The 17,455-nt window shown below is 44.1% G+C and overlaps 1 protein-coding gene across 6 annotated transcripts in view; it reads right to left on the reverse strand.

Annotated features, from left to right (window-relative positions):
• NUP153 (nucleoporin 153) overlaps positions 1–4,437 on the reverse strand; it is a 79,878-nt gene extending 75,441 nt beyond the window's left edge. For 3 of the 6 annotated variants that reach the window (XM_012476536.3, XM_012476535.3, XM_064363020.1), the window contains exon 1: positions 3,786–3,896. In XM_012476536.3, coding sequence (XP_012331959.2) covers positions 3,786–3,896 — 111 coding nt within the window. Of the gene's footprint in view, positions 1–645; positions 835–3,498; positions 3,509–3,785 lie in introns of those variants that run through there. The other 3 variants (XM_012476534.2, XM_064363019.1, XM_064363018.1) reach the window with 3 other exon arrangements.
• Positions 4,438–17,455: the final 13,018 nt, after the last annotated feature.

Raw genomic sequence — 17,455 nt, forward strand, 5'->3', positions numbered from 1 at the left:
CCTTGGCCTATTTTTACACAAGCTAAGAATGGTTTTTACATTTGCTAAAGGATTGTTAAAAACAAAACAAAGGACAATTTGCCAGAGTAGAGCCTAAAAATTTACTGTGTCCCTTTCAGAAAAAGTTTACTGACCCCAAATCTAAGCTTAAAGAGGTTTCCTCCCCCTTTTAAAAAAAATACCTAAAGGCCTTGGGCGCAGTGGCTGGCTCGCACCTGTAATCCCAGCACTTAGAGAGGCCAATGAGGTCAGATCACGTGGTCAGGAGTTTGAGACCAGTCTGGCCAACACGGTGAAACCTACTCTCTACTAAAATACAAAAATTAGCCAGGTGTGGTATAGTGTGCCTGTAATACCAGCTACTCAGGAGCTCAGGAGGCTGAGGCAGAATTGCTTGAACCTGGGAGGCCGCGGTTGCAGTGAGCTGAGATCGTGCAACTACACTCCAGCCTGGGCAAAAGAGCAAGACTTTGTCTGGTGGGGAAGATGAGGAGAGAAAAAGCTAAATGCAGGAACTGACTTGTAAGACAAGTTATATCTAGGAGAATTAAAGGTGGAGTCCCTTGATTCCAAACCAAGCACACGCCCCACCCCACCCCACCCCATCCCCATCCAGAAGGGCAAAAATAAGTGGTTTCCTCTCACCAGGAGGTGGCAGTAGTTCTTCCAGAGGCAAGGTTCTGGTTTGCCCATGGGCTCAAGTTTTTTGCAGTGGATATTAAAAGCAAGCAGCTTGATCTCTCTAAAGAAGCTGACTTTCTGTGCCTGACAATCTGCACAAAAAGGAAATGGGAAAGGAAGACAAGAACTAACCACATTCTCTTCAGTAACCTATTCAATACCAACTAGAAAAATGACCACCATTTGCTAAATGCATCTGGACAAAAAGGTAAAAGGGTAGGGGGGAAGGTAAGTGAAAATGATCAGCTTGCATTATTCAGGGCTGTTCTTCATATTTGCTTCTACAATTCTTAAGAGTTATTACCCTAGGCCATCATGGAGAAACACTGTTGAATAAAAAGAAGAAAAAAAAGAGTTATTACCCTTCAGTTATTTGAGCAAGACAATGAATTTGTCTGCATGACTTCAAGCAAGACGACATTTTAAAGATCAGAAGTTGGGCCGGGTGCAGTGGCTCACACCTGTAATCCCAGCACTTTCGGAAGCCGAGGCAGGCGGATCACTTGAGGTTTGGAGTTTGAGAACAGCCTGGCCAACAGGACAAAACCCCATCTCTACTAAAAATAAATAAATTAGCCGGGCATGGTGGTGGCCGCCTGTAAACCCAACTACTTGGGAGGCTGAGGCAGGAGAATCACTTGAACCCGGGAGGCAGAGGAGGTTGCAGTGAGCCGAGATCACGTCATTGCACTCCAGCCTAGGCAAAAGAGTGCGACTCCGTCTCAAAAAGAAAAGAAAAAATCAGAAGTTAAAGAGGAAAAGTGGTAAATTTACAGCTTTTCCCAGGAGAGCTAAACCCAGAAGTCAAAACAGGAAATTACAAGTCAAATGAACATACACAGAAATCACAGGTACTGGGCCTGACAGGCACTGGCAAACATCCATTAACTAACAGCTCCAGACCTCTCATTCTTTCTTATTCCAACTTTCTGCTATACTACCAAAAGCTTCATTTTTGCCCAGAAACCCTTGGACACTTAATCAAATAACATTAGTATAAAACATGCCCACATCATGAAGTTCCTTGCTTCATGATGACTCAGCAGCTGCTGCAAAACATCCAGTTGACAGTCTAGGATATAGCTGACAGCAAGCGGGTCCACCAAAGTCCCAATAAGGACTAAAGAAAGTCCTTATTTTTTAAATAATAAAAAAAAGGAGAGTATTCTTTTGAATACACCTGAATAATTTCCTTGGGTAGTGGTAGTTTCTGCCAATATCAAATAGCACCTACAGTGTTGATCAAGAAACCCCTAAATACCTTTAATTCCCAATTCAAAAGCTAAAATATGTTTTCTTTTTTAATAGCTAGAAGCAAGAGGCAAAAGTAGTTTAGACAGGAGGCAATGATAAATTATCAGGATTTAAAACAAAACTAAACAGCCTGAAGTCACATCAACTCTAAGACAACGTGGATCATAGGTGTTATGCTGCTAAGGCATCATCTCCCCAAAATTAGATTTGTATTTTATCTAAGTACATTTAAAAATAAGCCATGATTAACTTCAGACATCTGGCAAATATTAATTCCTTTCTAACTTCTATCCAGACCATCCAATGACCTGTATTTAAAACATGTCATTTTTCTGTATGTCATACAAGAAAATCTAAGCACTCAAAGACCTTCAAAAGAGAAAAGAAAGCATGCATGTCTAACTTTCATTCTACAGAAGGATTAGGTTAAATGGCCAGGCTTGTGAACTGAATTATAATCTTAAATCTGTTTGCAAATACCCCTGTGCTTCACAAATTTGAAAACCAAGCACTTTATGTACATATCTGGGGGAAAACTGGTGGGAGTAATAACAACGCCAAACCTTCTAACCATCAGTAGAGAACGACTTAAAATACCTGAACCACAATTTTTACTACTCAAACATTTCCCTCAAAATAAAAAAAAGAAAAAAACGAAATTTTAAAAATCCCTCAAATTTTTACTTTTAAAAATCTGTTGATAATGACACAATTTAACAATATCAAACATGTGAAAGTGTGCAATCTTCATGAGCATCCAGAATAAAGCAATCTAGGAAGTCTACCTTTTAACAGTAGGCAACAAGTTATCAGATCCTTTTGCTATATTTTTGTTTTTCAACAAATTTAAGACACACACTTCCCACCTTATATCATTGATAAGTTTTTTAAGTGGCTTTATTAAAGTAGGTGTTGTAACATTTCTTTAATCCTTCTAACAAGGAGTATTTTAAAAATGGAATTTTCTCGGAATCAACGATCCCATTTACAATTAGGATCACCTTTTTTTATATTTTAAATATCCAAGAGTGCATACAGTGGTTAAACTATAAGATCATCAACATTCCTGGAATGTCGAAAGTAACTAAACTTCTAAAATACGCCCCATAATATTAACATATTTTGTGTATGAGATCAGAGCTGGAGTCCCGGTCAACTGTGGAGAACGGCCAATTCCAGCCTCCAAAATAAGAGGGGGGGAGTCGCGCAGCAGAGAAAAGACGTAAGGGTGGAGAGGGACTTTCAAAATGCCCCAGTGCCACGGTTAACTATAACCCGGTTAGGAAAATATAAGCCAATGTTCTCAAAACGAGGGGAAACAGAGAATTAATTCAGAGGCTGAGATTAAGTTATTCCACTTTCCATATAACAGCGCCCCCAACAACTCCCCGTCTGCCCCAGAGTTAAGATTCTTCGGGGCTACCCCCCTCCCCACACACACTAAAGGAGAGACACTAGAAAACAGTAAGCATAAGGGCCGTCAATCACATCTTTTCCTTTCTCCCTCGAAAGGACGTAATACCCTGAAACTCCCAATCCCCGCCAAAAAAGAAACGCGCGCACCCTAGGCCTACAATTTCTTTTCCCGCCCAGAGCCTGCCTGGGAAAGCCCCTGGCCCAGAGAGTTGGGGGAAAGGCGGCCCAAACCACACGTGCGCGCCGCAAGGCTGGGCCTGTTTCAGCCCACTTCCCGTCACCACCCCCAATGGCTTGAGCTCCCCCGGAGCCTCACTCGGGCCTTTCCTCAGGCCCTCCTGTCTGCTCCACGTGGGGCGCCGGGGCCTCGAACCGCCTGTCCCCTCCTGCCGAGTTCCCTACCCGCCAGGCCACCACGTCGTCGGGTCCCATACCTGGTGCTGTTGTCGCCCCTGCTGGTAAGGCTTAATTGGCCCCTGATGGCAACGCCGCGCCCGGATCTTGCCGCCACCGCCCCCTCCGACTCCTCCGGCTCCTGAGGCCATGGCGGAGCCTCCGCCGCTTCCCGCTCCGGGGCGGGTAAGGGGGCGGGAGAGGCAGAGGCGGAGGCTTTTGAGCGCCCCCCCGCCCGGCCCCGGCCCAAAAGTCTGCCCGCGCTGTCCACACAGTGGGCACAGGCACCCCAGGAACCGCGAGGTTGAGAGCAGGAGCGGAGAGAGGGTGAGTGCTGGCAGCCGGGAAGGGGGTGGCGGCCGCAGAGGCCAAGGAGCTGGCTCCGGTCCGGCCGCCTCTGCGGACCCCCGCCTCTGTGTATGTCACGGTCTCTATGGAGATCTCCCGCAGAGGACAGCGCGAACAGCTCCCGGCGCTGCTAAGGCCTAACTCGACCGCCGGCTGGTGGGGGGTTCTTCCGTCGCCCTAGCCGTGGCTGCCGCAGTTGAAGCCGCTGGCGCCGCCCGCCTACCCCTCCCCTGTGCGCACAGCGCCCGCCCTGCCGTCGTCGTCGTCGTCTCTGCAGCCGCCGCCTTAGCGGCGGTAATAGGCGCAACGGCAGCGGCGGCGGCGGCGGCGGTCGCGAGCCAGAATGTCGTCACTCACCAACGCCCGACGCATTTGCATCATCACGCTGCGACGAGCTGATAGGCAAAGAGGAAGGATTGGCCGAGCCCACGCTCTCGGCCGCGCGGCACGCTAGGAAACGTAGTTCAACGACGGAAGGGGGCTTCTCGGAAAGGAAGAGGGACGAGGGAGGTCTCCAGAGCGCCGCAGAGGCACAAAGCCAAGGGGTCTTTTTGCTGTTATTGGCTGTAAATTAGACTCTGAAAAGGCACTTAACATAAAAACAGTAACCTCTTCCTACTCTCTTCCCTGTCGATTGGTTAAGTGGGCAGGAAGTAAGCAGATAGTAAAATCAAAGACAAGAGCTAATGATTTAAGAAAGGGGGAAAAAAATCTATGGTTGAAAAAAAATGTCCATGATCCTTAGAATTAGAAAATATATACGGCTTCATTAATGTTTTTTTAAACATAAAGGCTTTGTTGCCAGACACACAGGGCTGGAATTCTGGTTCCGCCACTCTACCTATTTGACCTTGGATGAATCAAAACCGTGTGAGCCTTAGCTTCCTCCTCCATAAAATGGGAGCTTTAAAATCCACCTTATAAAGCTGTTGTGAGGAGCAGACGTGATTATCTATGGAGAGCACGTATATTTGCAAATAGACGAGAAATGCAATGAACGATTACAATTATAACCTATGCAGTCAGCTCACATTAGGAGTAAGTGATATATTCTTAGTAATAAAAGTATACCATATTTGCTCCAAATAGAAGGCATTATATTGTACCGGGCGTGGTGGCTCACGCCTATAATCCCAGCACTTTGGGAGGCCGAGACAGGTGGATCACGAGGTCAAGAGATCGAGACCATCCTGGTCAACATGGTGAAACCCCGTCTCTACTAAAAATACAAAAATTAGCTAGGCATGGTGGCACACGCCTGTAGTCCCAGCTACTCGGGAGGCTGAGGCAGGAGAATTGCTTGAACCCAGGAGGCGGAGGTTGCGGTGAGCCGAGATCACACCATTGCACTCCAGCCTGGGTAACAAGAGCGAAACTCCGTCTCAAAAAAAAAAAAAAAAAAGGCATTATATTTAGGAAACCGAGTAAGTGGGCTAGACTCAAAGACTGAATCCACAAAATGTATATTCTAGGAGTTGACGATTAGAAAGGTCCTGGTGATCACATAATCCAACCCTCTCATTCAACCAACAAAAGGTTCAGAAAAATTTAGGTGGCACAATCAATGACACTGAGATGGGTAATCAAAACCAGGACTATGACCCAACTTTTCTGTAAGAGTTAAAGACAAATAGCCAAATGATTAGGGAGGAAAACATCTGTTGTGAAAAATTTTAGCCGTACTATAAATCTTTTTTTTTTTTTTTTTTTTTTGAGAGAGAGACAGAGTCTTGCTCTGTAGCCCAAGCTGGAGTGCATTAGTGCTATCTCGGCTCATTGCAACCTCCACCTCCAGGTTCAAGCGATTCTCCTGCCTCCGTTTCCCAAGTAGCTGGGACTACAGGCATGCCCAGCTAATTTTTTTATTTTTTAGTAAAGACAGCGTTTCACTATATGTTGGCCAGGCTGGTCTCAAATTCCTGACTTCAGGTTACCCGCCTGCCTCAGCCTCCCATAGTAGTGCTGGGATTACATGCTTAAGCCACCGCCCCCGGCCTCCTCCCGCCCCACCCGGAGACAGTCTTGCTCTATCACCCAGGCTGGAGTGCAGTGGTGGCATGATCTTGGCTCACTGCAACCTCCGCCTCCCGGGTTCAAGCGATTCTCCTGCCTCAGTCTCCCAAGTAGCTGGGATTACAAGCGTGTGCCACCAAGCCCAGCTAATTTTTATATTGTTAGTAGAGACGGGGTTTCACTGTCTTACCCAAGCTGGTCTTGAACTCCTGACCTTGTGATCCACACCCCCTTAGCCTCCCAAAGTACTGGGGTTACAGGCATGAGCCACTGCACCTGGCCCCACAGCCAACCTTTGAAAGATCAAGACAAGTTTCCAAATATGATTAATCTATTTTCTTTTCTGCTCTCCTGTCCTAGCTTCATGCCTCCTTCCACCACTAACTACCCACTAAATTCTCCAGGTATGCCTGCTCTTCCTCCTGAAGCCCACTTGGTCCTTCTTAAAGATAATTGTTTCTCTCAGGTGCTATCTTCCTCCTAGCTAGATATTTGACAGCCAAGTAAAGTAATTCCTGATAAGCTAACTCATAGGGAGGATCTGTACCTCAGTCTTGAATTGGGTTATGTATAGAAGAGATTAAACTGCAGCCACATCCCATCTGCCTCTTTACTCTATCAGACTCAGAGTTTCCAGCACAGAACAGAGGACTGACTGGAATCAAAGGTCACTCCTTTCTTGGAGGCTATTATTTGACATACTAGACACCGTTCACAGTCATTTATTTATTTATTTAGAGACAGAGGCTCGCTCTGTCTCCCAGGCTGCATGCCCAGGTGCAATCTCAGCTCACTGTAACCTCCACCTCCCGGGTTCTAGCAATTCTCCGCCTCAGCCTCCCAAGTAGCTGGGATTACAGGCACCCACCACCACACCAAGCTAATTTTTGTATTTTTAGTAGAGACGGGATTTCACCATCTTAGCCAGGCTGGTCTTGAACTTCTAACTCTGTGATCCACGCCCCCTCAGCCTCCCAAAGTACTGGGGTTACAGGCATGAGCCACCGCACCTGGCCCCACAGCCAACCTTTGAAAGGAAGAGACACAGGAAAGAATTGGGCCAAATGTAGACAGCGCTTCAGAAATAGACAATTGGTAGAACTTGAGGAGATATGGGAACACCCACATTCCTTTTACCCTTGCTCTCAATTTTTTACCTACTTCCACAATTCTTTTATTTCTTGGAAGTAAAATAGTATTTGAGGGAACTATAATACATTAATCTCACAGTCATGTGATTGAGTCATTGGAAGCTGTGTCAGGCTTGAGGGCAGAAAAGGAATAAGAGGAGGAAATCTGCATTCAACCTGGACCTGGTTTTTTCAGCCAAAACAAATGGCATATTGGGAGACACTACAATTCATGAAAAGCTTGTTGCTACAATAGTCGTCTTCCGCCAAGAAACGTCTTATTTTTTTCCCGTATAGTAAAAAGTGGCCAGGCATGGTGGCTCACACCAGTAATCCCAGCACTTTGGGAGGCTGAGGTGGGAGGATTGCTTGAGTCCAGGAATTGGAGACTAGCCTGGGCAACATGGTGAGACCCCATTTTTAAAAACAACAAGCCAGACATGGTGGCTCATGCCTGTAATCCCAGCACTTTGGGAGGCCAACTGAGGTGGATAATGAGGTCAGGAGATCGAGATCATCCTGGCTAACACGGTGAAATCCTGTCTCTACTAAAAATACAAAAAAATTAGCTGGGCGTGATGGCGGGTGCCTGTAGTCCCCAGCACTCAGAGGGCTGAGGCAGGAGAATTACTTGATCCCAGAAGGTGGAGGTTGCAGTGAGCTGAGATCGCAGGACTGCACTCCAGCCTGGGTGACAGAGCGAGACTCTGTCACAAAAAAAAATTAGCTGGGCATGGTGTTGGGTGCCTGTAGTCTCAGCTACTCAGGAGGCTGAGGCAGGAGAATCGCTTCAACCACAGAGGCAGAGGTTGTCGTGAGTTGAGATCGGGCCACTGCACTCCAGCCTGGGCCACAGAGTGAGACTCCATCTCAAAAAAATAAAAACAACAAATATATATATATTTTTTTTAACCAGCTGCCAATTATAAATCAGCAAATAGGCTGCTGACCCATCTCTAATAGATAAAGAGTATCCACTAATTAAAAATGAAATACAATTTAGTCTAAGCCCAACCCAGATTGAAAGAGAGCCATCATGCATTCTTCAGAAGGTAATAATACAATTCTGGCCAAAGGAATATTTAAAAATGACAAGTACAGAAGTTGGGAAGTTTTATGTAGCTATTTCATTCTACCAAAACAAAATGAGCTAACTGCTATGATGTCTATTAAAACAAATTATCACAGTCATGCACAGCATGACAATGTTTCAATCAACTACAGACCCAATATACAATGGTGGTCCCCATAAGATTATAATGGAGCTGAAAAATTCCTTTTGCCTATTGATACTGTCGCTGTCCTAAGATCTTATTGCAACACATGACTCATGTGTTTGCAGTTATGCTGGTATAAACAAACCTACCGTGTTGCCATTTGTGTAAAAGTAGAGCAGTACAATTATGTACAGTACAGAATCCTTCAAAATGAGTGGCTGTTACTGGTTTATGTATTTACTATACCTTCTTCTTTTTTTAAACAGGCACTCCTTCCAATTCTTGTTGATACCATATTATTTTAAAGTGTATTCCTGGCCAGGCATGTGGCTCACACCTATAATCCCAACACTTTGGGAGGCCAAGGCAGGAGGATCATTTGAGCCTAGGAGTTTGAAACCAGCCTGGGCAGCATAATGAGACCCCTTCTCTACAAATAAGTTAAAATATTCGTTGGGCAAAAAAAAGAAAAAAACATTAGTTGGACATAGTGGTGTGCACCTGTAGTCCCAGCTACTAGTAAGGCTGAGGCAGGAGGATCGCTTGAACCCAGGACTCTAAAGCTGCAGTGAGCTATGTATGATCTCACCACTGCTGTCCAGCCGAGGTAACAGAGTGAGACCCTATCCTTTTTTTTTTTTTTTTTTTGAGACAAGAGTCTCGCTCTGTTGCCCAGGCTAGAGTGCAGTGGTACTATCTCAGCTCACTGCAACCTCCACCGCCTGGGTTCAAGCAATTCTCTGTTTCAGCCTCCTGAGTAGCTGGGATTACAGGCGCCTGCTACCATGCCCTGCTAATTTTTGTATTTTTAAGAGAGATGGGTTTTCACCATCTTGGCCAGGCTACTCTCCAACTGCTGACCTCGTGATCCACCCGCCTCGGCCTCCCAAAGTGCTGGGATTACAGGCGTGAGCCACCGCGCCCGGCCTAACCATTAGCACTTAACACTGATAATTCACCTTAAAAATACTACACCCAGGCTGGACACAGTGGTTCATGCCTGTAATCCAGCAGTTTGGGAGGCTGACGCAGGCAGATCACCTGAGGTCAAGAGTTCGAGACCAGCCTGGCCAACATGGTGAAACCCTGTCTCTACTGAAAAATTACAAAAATTAGCTGGGTGAAGTGGCACGTGCCTGTAGTCCTAGCTACTTGGGAGACTGAGGCAGAAGAATTGCTTGAACTTGGGAGGCAGAGGTTGCAGTGAGCCGAGATCATGCCACTGCACTCCAGCCTAGGCAACTGAGTGAGGCTCTGTCTCAAAACAAAACAAAACAAAACTACACTCTAAATTCTAGACACATGATGTTGAATCTATCCTATACAAGAAATCAATTGGTTGCAGCTGGGCACGGTGGCTCACACCTGTAATCTCAGCACTTTGGGAGGCCAAGACAGGTGAATCACAAGGTCAGGAGTTCAAGACCAGCCTGAGCAACGTGGTGAAACGCTGTCTCTACTAAAAATATGAAAATTAGCTGGGCATGGTGGCGTGTGCCTGTAATCTCAGCTACTTAGGAGGCTGAGGCAGGAGAATCCCTTGAACCCAAGAGGTGGAGGTTGCAGTTAGCCAAGATTGAGCCACTACACTCTAGCCTGGGCAACAGAGTGAGACTCCATCTCAAAAAAAAGAGAAATCAATTGGTTTAGTTTTGTTTATTAATATAATTCATCAGTTACATTGCAAAACTGGACTTATTAAGTTACAGTCTGTAAAACTATAACATTTGCAAACCTTAGTTTGCTAACACTAAGGTTCATTATTTTTTAAAAGCATCTGTAGAGAATACGTAAGTTTATTAGACCCTAACTTATTAAGGCATTTCTTTTCAAAAGCATGCAAACCAGTTCACACACAAACAACCCTAACATACACATCACCCTACCACCATCACCAGACAAGCACGAACTACCCAGTTTAAACAGTGACTTTTGGCCTCTTACTGCTACTCTCTGACCAGCAAGCAGCATCAGCAACCCCCGGCAGCTTGCTAGAATAAAGCAGCTCTGCTGTCCCAGGCCAACACAATCAGAATCTGCATTTTAACAAGATCACCAGGTGAATTACATACACATCACATTCTAGAAGCATTGTTTTAAAAGTTAACCATGCCACAGAAGTTGCTAATCTGAAATTAGATGAACTTTGAAGGCAAGATAATGAGGTACCTTAAGTTCCCATAAAGAGCAGGTTTAGGAATTTCTGTTCCTTACTAATCTACAACAATCAACAATTTAAGAGTTGATGAACCAACAGCTTATACAGCATGTAGATGTTTTCCTTATTTTTCATTCTGTACCTTTCTCCTTTACCACAAAGTGAGCAGCAATGAAATGAACCATTTTTGAATTATTTTCACTAACGTTTTTCTGAAGGAAAAAGGTCATCTAGTAGAAGTTATTAACATAAATGTTAAGGGTCTAAAACTGAGCATTAGTTATGAAATATACTTAAGCATAGATATTTCAGAACCCCTTGCTAATTCCCATGTATTCTTTTCTTGTACAAATTTTATTTTAGTCACTGATGATTGGTTGGTTGCAAAAGAAAAAAGAATAATTTTATTTTAGAATTAATTCATTAAAAACAAAAAACACGGAAGTAACGTAAACCCTAATCCAAGAAGTTATGAGCAGAGAGAAATATCAGGCTAGTTCCTTAGAATTGCTATGACTTTTCTCTTTCTGTTGTAGTCACAAAATCATTTTTAAGGTAGACAAGCAGGCACTCTAGGAGGGAATATTCTTGGGCTTAGATTAGCATCTAATATCTGGAATGGTAGATGAGAATTCAGGCAACTTGGAATAAACTGTAATTTTTCTAAACTGTATAGGCAGGAATGATAGCAGTTTTCTACTTGACAAATCATAAAAACAATTAGATCACCTACTTCTAGTAGCTTGACCTCTTAAATAGCTGCTATGAAGCTAAGACAATAATCGGACACTGTATTTTCTCCAAACATTACTGCTGGAAATGTTCATTTTGATAACAATAATGGACATCTTAGTCTAGAAATTTCCAGAAGCAAGTCATCAAAAGTATTTTTTCCACAACGTGCCTACTGTTCTTCTTGACTCCTGCAATAGAGAAAGCCTAAAAAGCCGTCCAATACAAAATGTGAAAAATCATATTTAAGACTCACATTCATCACCCCTTGTTTAGGCCAAATAGAAGGCTGTTTGCTCATGTGAACAGTTAAACATCAAGGCAAGATAATGAGGTAACTGAAGTTTCCATAAAGAGCAGGCTTAGGAATTTCTATTCCTTATTAATCTATAACAACCAACAATTTACGTCAGAACTGATGAGCCAACAGCTTATTGATCATGTAGCTGTTTTTTCTCTTATTTACCATTCAGTACCTTTCACTTTTACCACAAAGTGAGCAAAAATGAAATGAACCATTTTTTAATTGTTATTTTCATTAGCTTCTTTTTCCAAAGGAAGCTAGGCTATTCGCTGAAATGAAAATCTGGATTTAGCACATTCTAATTCTGTATCATCACAGGTAGCAGAGCTGATTTAACAGAGCAATTACACAAGCATAATGGTTAGTTAAGATGATGCCAAGCCAATACCTATAATCCATGGCCAGTGACTTCAACATAGCTTACCTTGTTTGAATCCATTATAACGACAGTAGGATATCATGAGCTACCCAAAACAGGCTTTAAAACAAACAAACAAAAAATCCCAGTAAAAAAAACTCTTCAAACATCCTCCAAAGCAAAGATGACTGAGGTTATATTATTCTACAGTCAGTATTAAAAAGGCAGTATCACCAAACAAATCGAAGGCAACTTTGCAGACGCTGAGCAAAACCTACTTAAACAACCACCCCCAACTACAGAACACTCTCCCCATGAAGACGTGGCTTCCACTATATACGCACACGATGTGCAGAATAAAAGCATCAAAGCAGACCATAGTTCTTCAAAGAGGCCACAGACAAGCAACATCTACCAGCCGCAATTAAACCCAAGCCATAACTTAAATGCTTTTAAGTTAGTAACAGTTAAATTTTCTTTTTTACTTGTTTGGACATAAAATCTTGCCCCTTTGATGAGTCAGCAGTGGCTCAGAAGCACTTCCTACAAGAAGCACCTGCCTTTAGGCCCATCCCTTCCAGCTGAAGTGCTGAGTCCCAGGATTGATTTTAGCTTCATCCTTGCTGATGCTTGAATTTAATCACTTGTCTCTCTCACACTGAATATCCATGCCAGCCAGCAGTTACTCTGCAAAGAATGGTCTGCTGCTGTGCAGGGAGGAGGCAAATCCACAGAGTGGCATCAGGAGTAGACAACTGGGAAGGAAATCCCATTTTTCTCTTTTTACTATTGTCCACTGTAGCTCTGCCTCTTTGACTCCTCATGATAAGGGCCCAGGCTTTGCAACTATGCCTCCTCCCATACCAGCAGAGCCTTTTGTTTTGGTTTTGGTTTACAAAGAGGAACTGATATTTTCCCTTCATCACTAACTTTACAATAGGGTCCTTTGAAAAGTATCCAAAACTGAGGGCCAGGCACACTGGCTTACGCCTGTAATCCCAGTACTTTTGGAAGCGGAGGTGGGCGGATCACGAGGTTGGGAGATCGAGACCAGCCTGCCTAACACGGTGAAATTCCGTCTCTACTGAAAATACAAAAAATTAGCCGGGCGTGGTGGCATGCGCCTGTAGTCCCAGCTAAACGGGAGACTGAGGCAGGAGAATCATTTGAACCCGGGAGGCGGAGGTTACAGTGATCCGAGATCATGCCACTGCACTCTCAGCTTGGGCGGCAGAGCATGACTCCATTTCAAAAAGAAAAAGAAAAAGTATCCAAAACTGAGATGGAGGGAAAAAATGCAAGAGTTCTGAGAAGGCTTCTGTCCTAATTTCTTTTCTTTTCTTTTCTTTTGAGATGGTGTCTCTCTCTGTCACCCAGGCTGGAGTGCAGTGGCGAGATCTCCGCTCACTGCAACCTCTGACTCCAGGGTTCAAGCGATTCTCCTGCCTCAGCCTCCCGAGTCGCTTGGACTACAGGCACCTGCCACCAAAATTTCTGGCTAAGTTTTCTATTTTTTAGTAGAGGCAGGGGTATCCTAATTTCAAGTTAAAGAAAAGAACAGGAAAAATGCAATGGTTAGCTCTACGTCAGATCCAAACAAGACAGGTCAGATCACTTGTTTAAATTTCTCCAGCAATTTTCCACTGAAAACTTCCTATATATGGAAGCAATATAGAAAAAGAAAAGGGGAAATGTTTAAGGAATGAGGTCAGACAGAAGAGAGGGAGGCAGAGATGAGCAAGGAGGGAGGGCAAATTTTAAATTCTGGCAAATAGTCACCACTAGACATGCCTGAAAATACCATCAAACATTCTGCTAGGTTCACGGCCAAGCTGAACTCACCCTTGGTGTATCTTCCCTCTATAAGGCAGACTTTTGGGTCCAAATTGGCTCCTTGTTGACCTAAATTCAAAAGCTGTTAAAAAACGAAGCGAAGATGAGTGATACCTTGCAGAAATGGTGTTACCGAAGCCCAGAGTGTCACTTACTGGCGTCATAAATAATGAAGGACTAATAAATAAAACATGGGAAAGAAAAGACCCTCGTCATTGTCACTTCATATTTTCCTAACCTTTTGTATCCATAAGGCCAGGCACAAATTGAATAAATATTTATTGAGTGCATGAATGGATATTTATGGGAGGTTTCACAATTCCTTAACAACTTTGATGTTATGCAAATGTTTTCAGTGTTTGGAAAAGAATACTTTAAAATGAAACTTGTTAAAACAATCTTTTATTGTTAGAACACTAGTAATCTCCCCTTTGCTTTTAAGCACAATTTACCTGAAACCATGTATTATTTGCAGTGTCAGAGGTCAACAGAAAAATTACTTTTATGGACTCAGATCAAGATGGTGCTTTCTGTGAGGGATTATGCCAAAATAGGATGTGACCTGAAGAGAGAAGGATGTGCACTTTCAAAACAGACCTTCGCCAGGCGTGATGGCTCACACCTGTAATCCCAGCAATTTGGGAGGTCAAGGTGGGCAGATCACCTGAGGTCAGGAGTTCTAGACCGGCCTGACCAACATGGTGAAACCCCATCTCTACTAAAAATACAAAAATTAGCCAGGCATGGTGATGCTCACCTGTAGTTCCAGCTATTTGGAAGGCTGAGGCAGGAGAATCACTTGAGCCCAGGAGGTGGAGGTTGCAGTGAGCCGAGATAGTGCCATTGCACTCCAGCTAGGGCAACAGAGCAAGACTCCATCTCAAAAAACAAAACAAAACAAAACAAAACAAAACAAACAAACAAAAAAACAAAAAGCAAAAAAAAAAAACAAAAAAACCCAGATATTCATTCAGGTCAGGCACAGTGGCTCATGCCCATAATCCCATCACTTTAGGAGGCTGAGGTGGGAAGATTACATGAGGCCAGGAAGTTGAGACCAGCTTGGGCAATATAGCAAGACCCTCATTTCTCCAAAAACAGTTTTTAAATAGCCAGGGGTGTTGGCATGCACCTGTCATACTAGCTACTCAGGAGGCTGAGAAAAAGAATCACTTGAATCCAGGAGTTCGAGTCTGCGGTGAGCTATGATTGTGCCACTGCACTGCTACCTGGCAGAGTGAGACCCAGTTTCTAATAAATACATATGTACAGAAAATAGCATTCAACAATTATATAAGGCTATGTGTTCTGCAGATGGAAACATGATAATGGGATGTGTCCTGCCATTTAGGGACAAGTGGAAGCGGTCGTACTTTTTTTTGTTTTTTTGAGACTGAGTCTTGCTCTTGTTGCCCAGGCTAGAGTGCAGTGGCACGATCTCGGCTCACTGCAACCTCCGCCTCCCAGGTTCAAGCCATTCTCCTGCCTCAGCCTCTTGAGTAGCTGGGACTACAGGCACCTGCTACCACACCTGGCTAATTTTTGTACTTTTAGTAAAGACAGGGTTTTGCCATGTTGGCCAGACTGGTCTTGACACCTGACCTCAGGTGATGCACCCACCTAGGTCTCCCAAAGTGCTGGGATTACAGGCGTGAGCCACCATGCCCGGCCAGAAGTGGTCATACTTTTAAGTATTTTGAGTAAATATGTATGAAGATAAATTTCCTTTTGGAAATATTTGTTGCATAGCATTTTAAACAATTTACAGAATAAAAGCTTCAGATTAGCTGTCACGGTTTCCCCTCCTCAACTTGGTGGGCTTGGAGTCAGGACACTCAATTTAGAGAATGTGAGTACCATTTAGTGATTCTTTAGCAGAGAATGCTATTTATTTATTTATTTAGAGATAGAGTCTCACTCTGTTGTCCAGGCTGGAGTGCAGTGGTACAATCTCTGCTCACTGCAACCTCCACTGCCCAGTTTCAAGCAATTCTCCTGCCTCAGCTTCCCAAGTAGCCGGGACCACAGGCGAGCACCACTACACCCAGCTAATTTTTGTATTTTTAGTAGAGATGGGTTTTCACCATGTTGGCCAGGCTGTTTCAAACTCCTGTCTCAAGTGATTCACCTGCCTTGGCCTCCCAAAGTGCTGGGATTACAGGCGTGAGTCACTGCACCTGGCCTATTTATTTATTTAAAGACAGGGTCTCACTCTGTCGCCCAGGCTGGAGTGCAATGGTAGAATCATAGCTCACTGCAGCCTTGAACTCCTTGGCTTAAAGGATCTTCCCACCTTAGCCTCCTGAGTAGCTGGGACCACAGGTGCATACCACCATGCCCAACTAATTATTTGACTTTTTTTGTAGAGATGGGTCTTGGTATGTGACCAGGCTGGTTTCTAACTCCTGAGCTCAAGTGCTCCTCCTGCCTCAGCCTCCCAAAGCACTGATACTACAGGTGTGAGCCACTGCACCTGGCCTCCTTTTTTAGATGAAATAAATTCTTCTGTACAAAAGGCCAGGTTACAAAAGGTACTATAAAATGTAGACTAATGGCCAAGTGCAGTGGCCAGCACTTTGGGAGGCTGAGGCGGGCGAATCACGAGGTCAAGAGATCGAGACCATCCTGTCCAACATGGTGAAACCCCAACTCTACTAAAAATACAACAATTAGCTGGGCATGGTGGTGCATGCCTGTAGTCCCAGCTACTCGGGAGGCTGAGGCAGGAGAATCATTTGAACCTAGGAGATGGAGGTTGCAGTGAGCCGAGATGGCACCACTGCACTCCAGCCTGGTGACAGAATGAGACTCCATCTCAAAAAAAAAAAAAAAAAAAAAAGTAAACTGGAGGCAAAGATACATAGACCTAAGGTTGTAAAGGGACAAATTGTGTCCTCAAACAATTGCAATATCCAGGCAGGATCTCCCAGAGATGAAGAAGAGGCCAAGGAATAGGATATAAAGTCTCCACCCTTAGTAACTAGGTGCAGGGAATGATAGCACTATTTATTGACAGCCCACACTATGCTGTGCACCTTACTGGGTGCCTTCCACCCATTTTTTTTTTTTAATATCCTTATGATAACTCTTTTAGGGAATAGTCTAAAAGAGAAGAGCTGTTACATAGTTTGCTCAAGGTCACACCAAATAGTTGACAGAATGGGCTTCGAACACAGGTCTGATTTTTTTTTCACAGTTTCAATGGACATTTTTATTGTTTATTTAATGCATCATCAATTTCGTCTACCTACCTACAAATGGAATTTCACCTTGTTTCCACATCAAGTAGGGAAACAGTGACAAAACTCATCGAAAGAGCTACCTCAAAATAAGAGCTACATCAAAAGAGAACTAAGCTAACACAGCATTCTAGATCTGACTGATTTCTAAAACCTGTGGTTCTTCCTTTAGCCAGGTGACACTCTACAGCTTCCCACAGGCAATGGGCAGGTGGAGAGGGTGGAGCCTGAGATGTTTTTGGAAGCCACTGAGCTAACTGGTATCCCTGACTCTTCTCACCTAGGTATGTGTAGCAGCTGCTTTTCCGTTAGCGCCTTGGCAGGATTTCTGGAGCAGAGCAGGGATTTTGCTAACCAGATCAGTGTATTGGGTGATGCG

Source organism: Aotus nancymaae, unplaced genomic scaffold (genome assembly GCF_030222135.1).
Source record: "Aotus nancymaae isolate 86718 unplaced genomic scaffold, 86718_ANA_hifiasm-v0.15.2.pri h1tg000051l, whole genome shotgun sequence".
NCBI lineage: Eukaryota > Metazoa > Chordata > Mammalia > Primates > Aotidae > Aotus > Aotus nancymaae.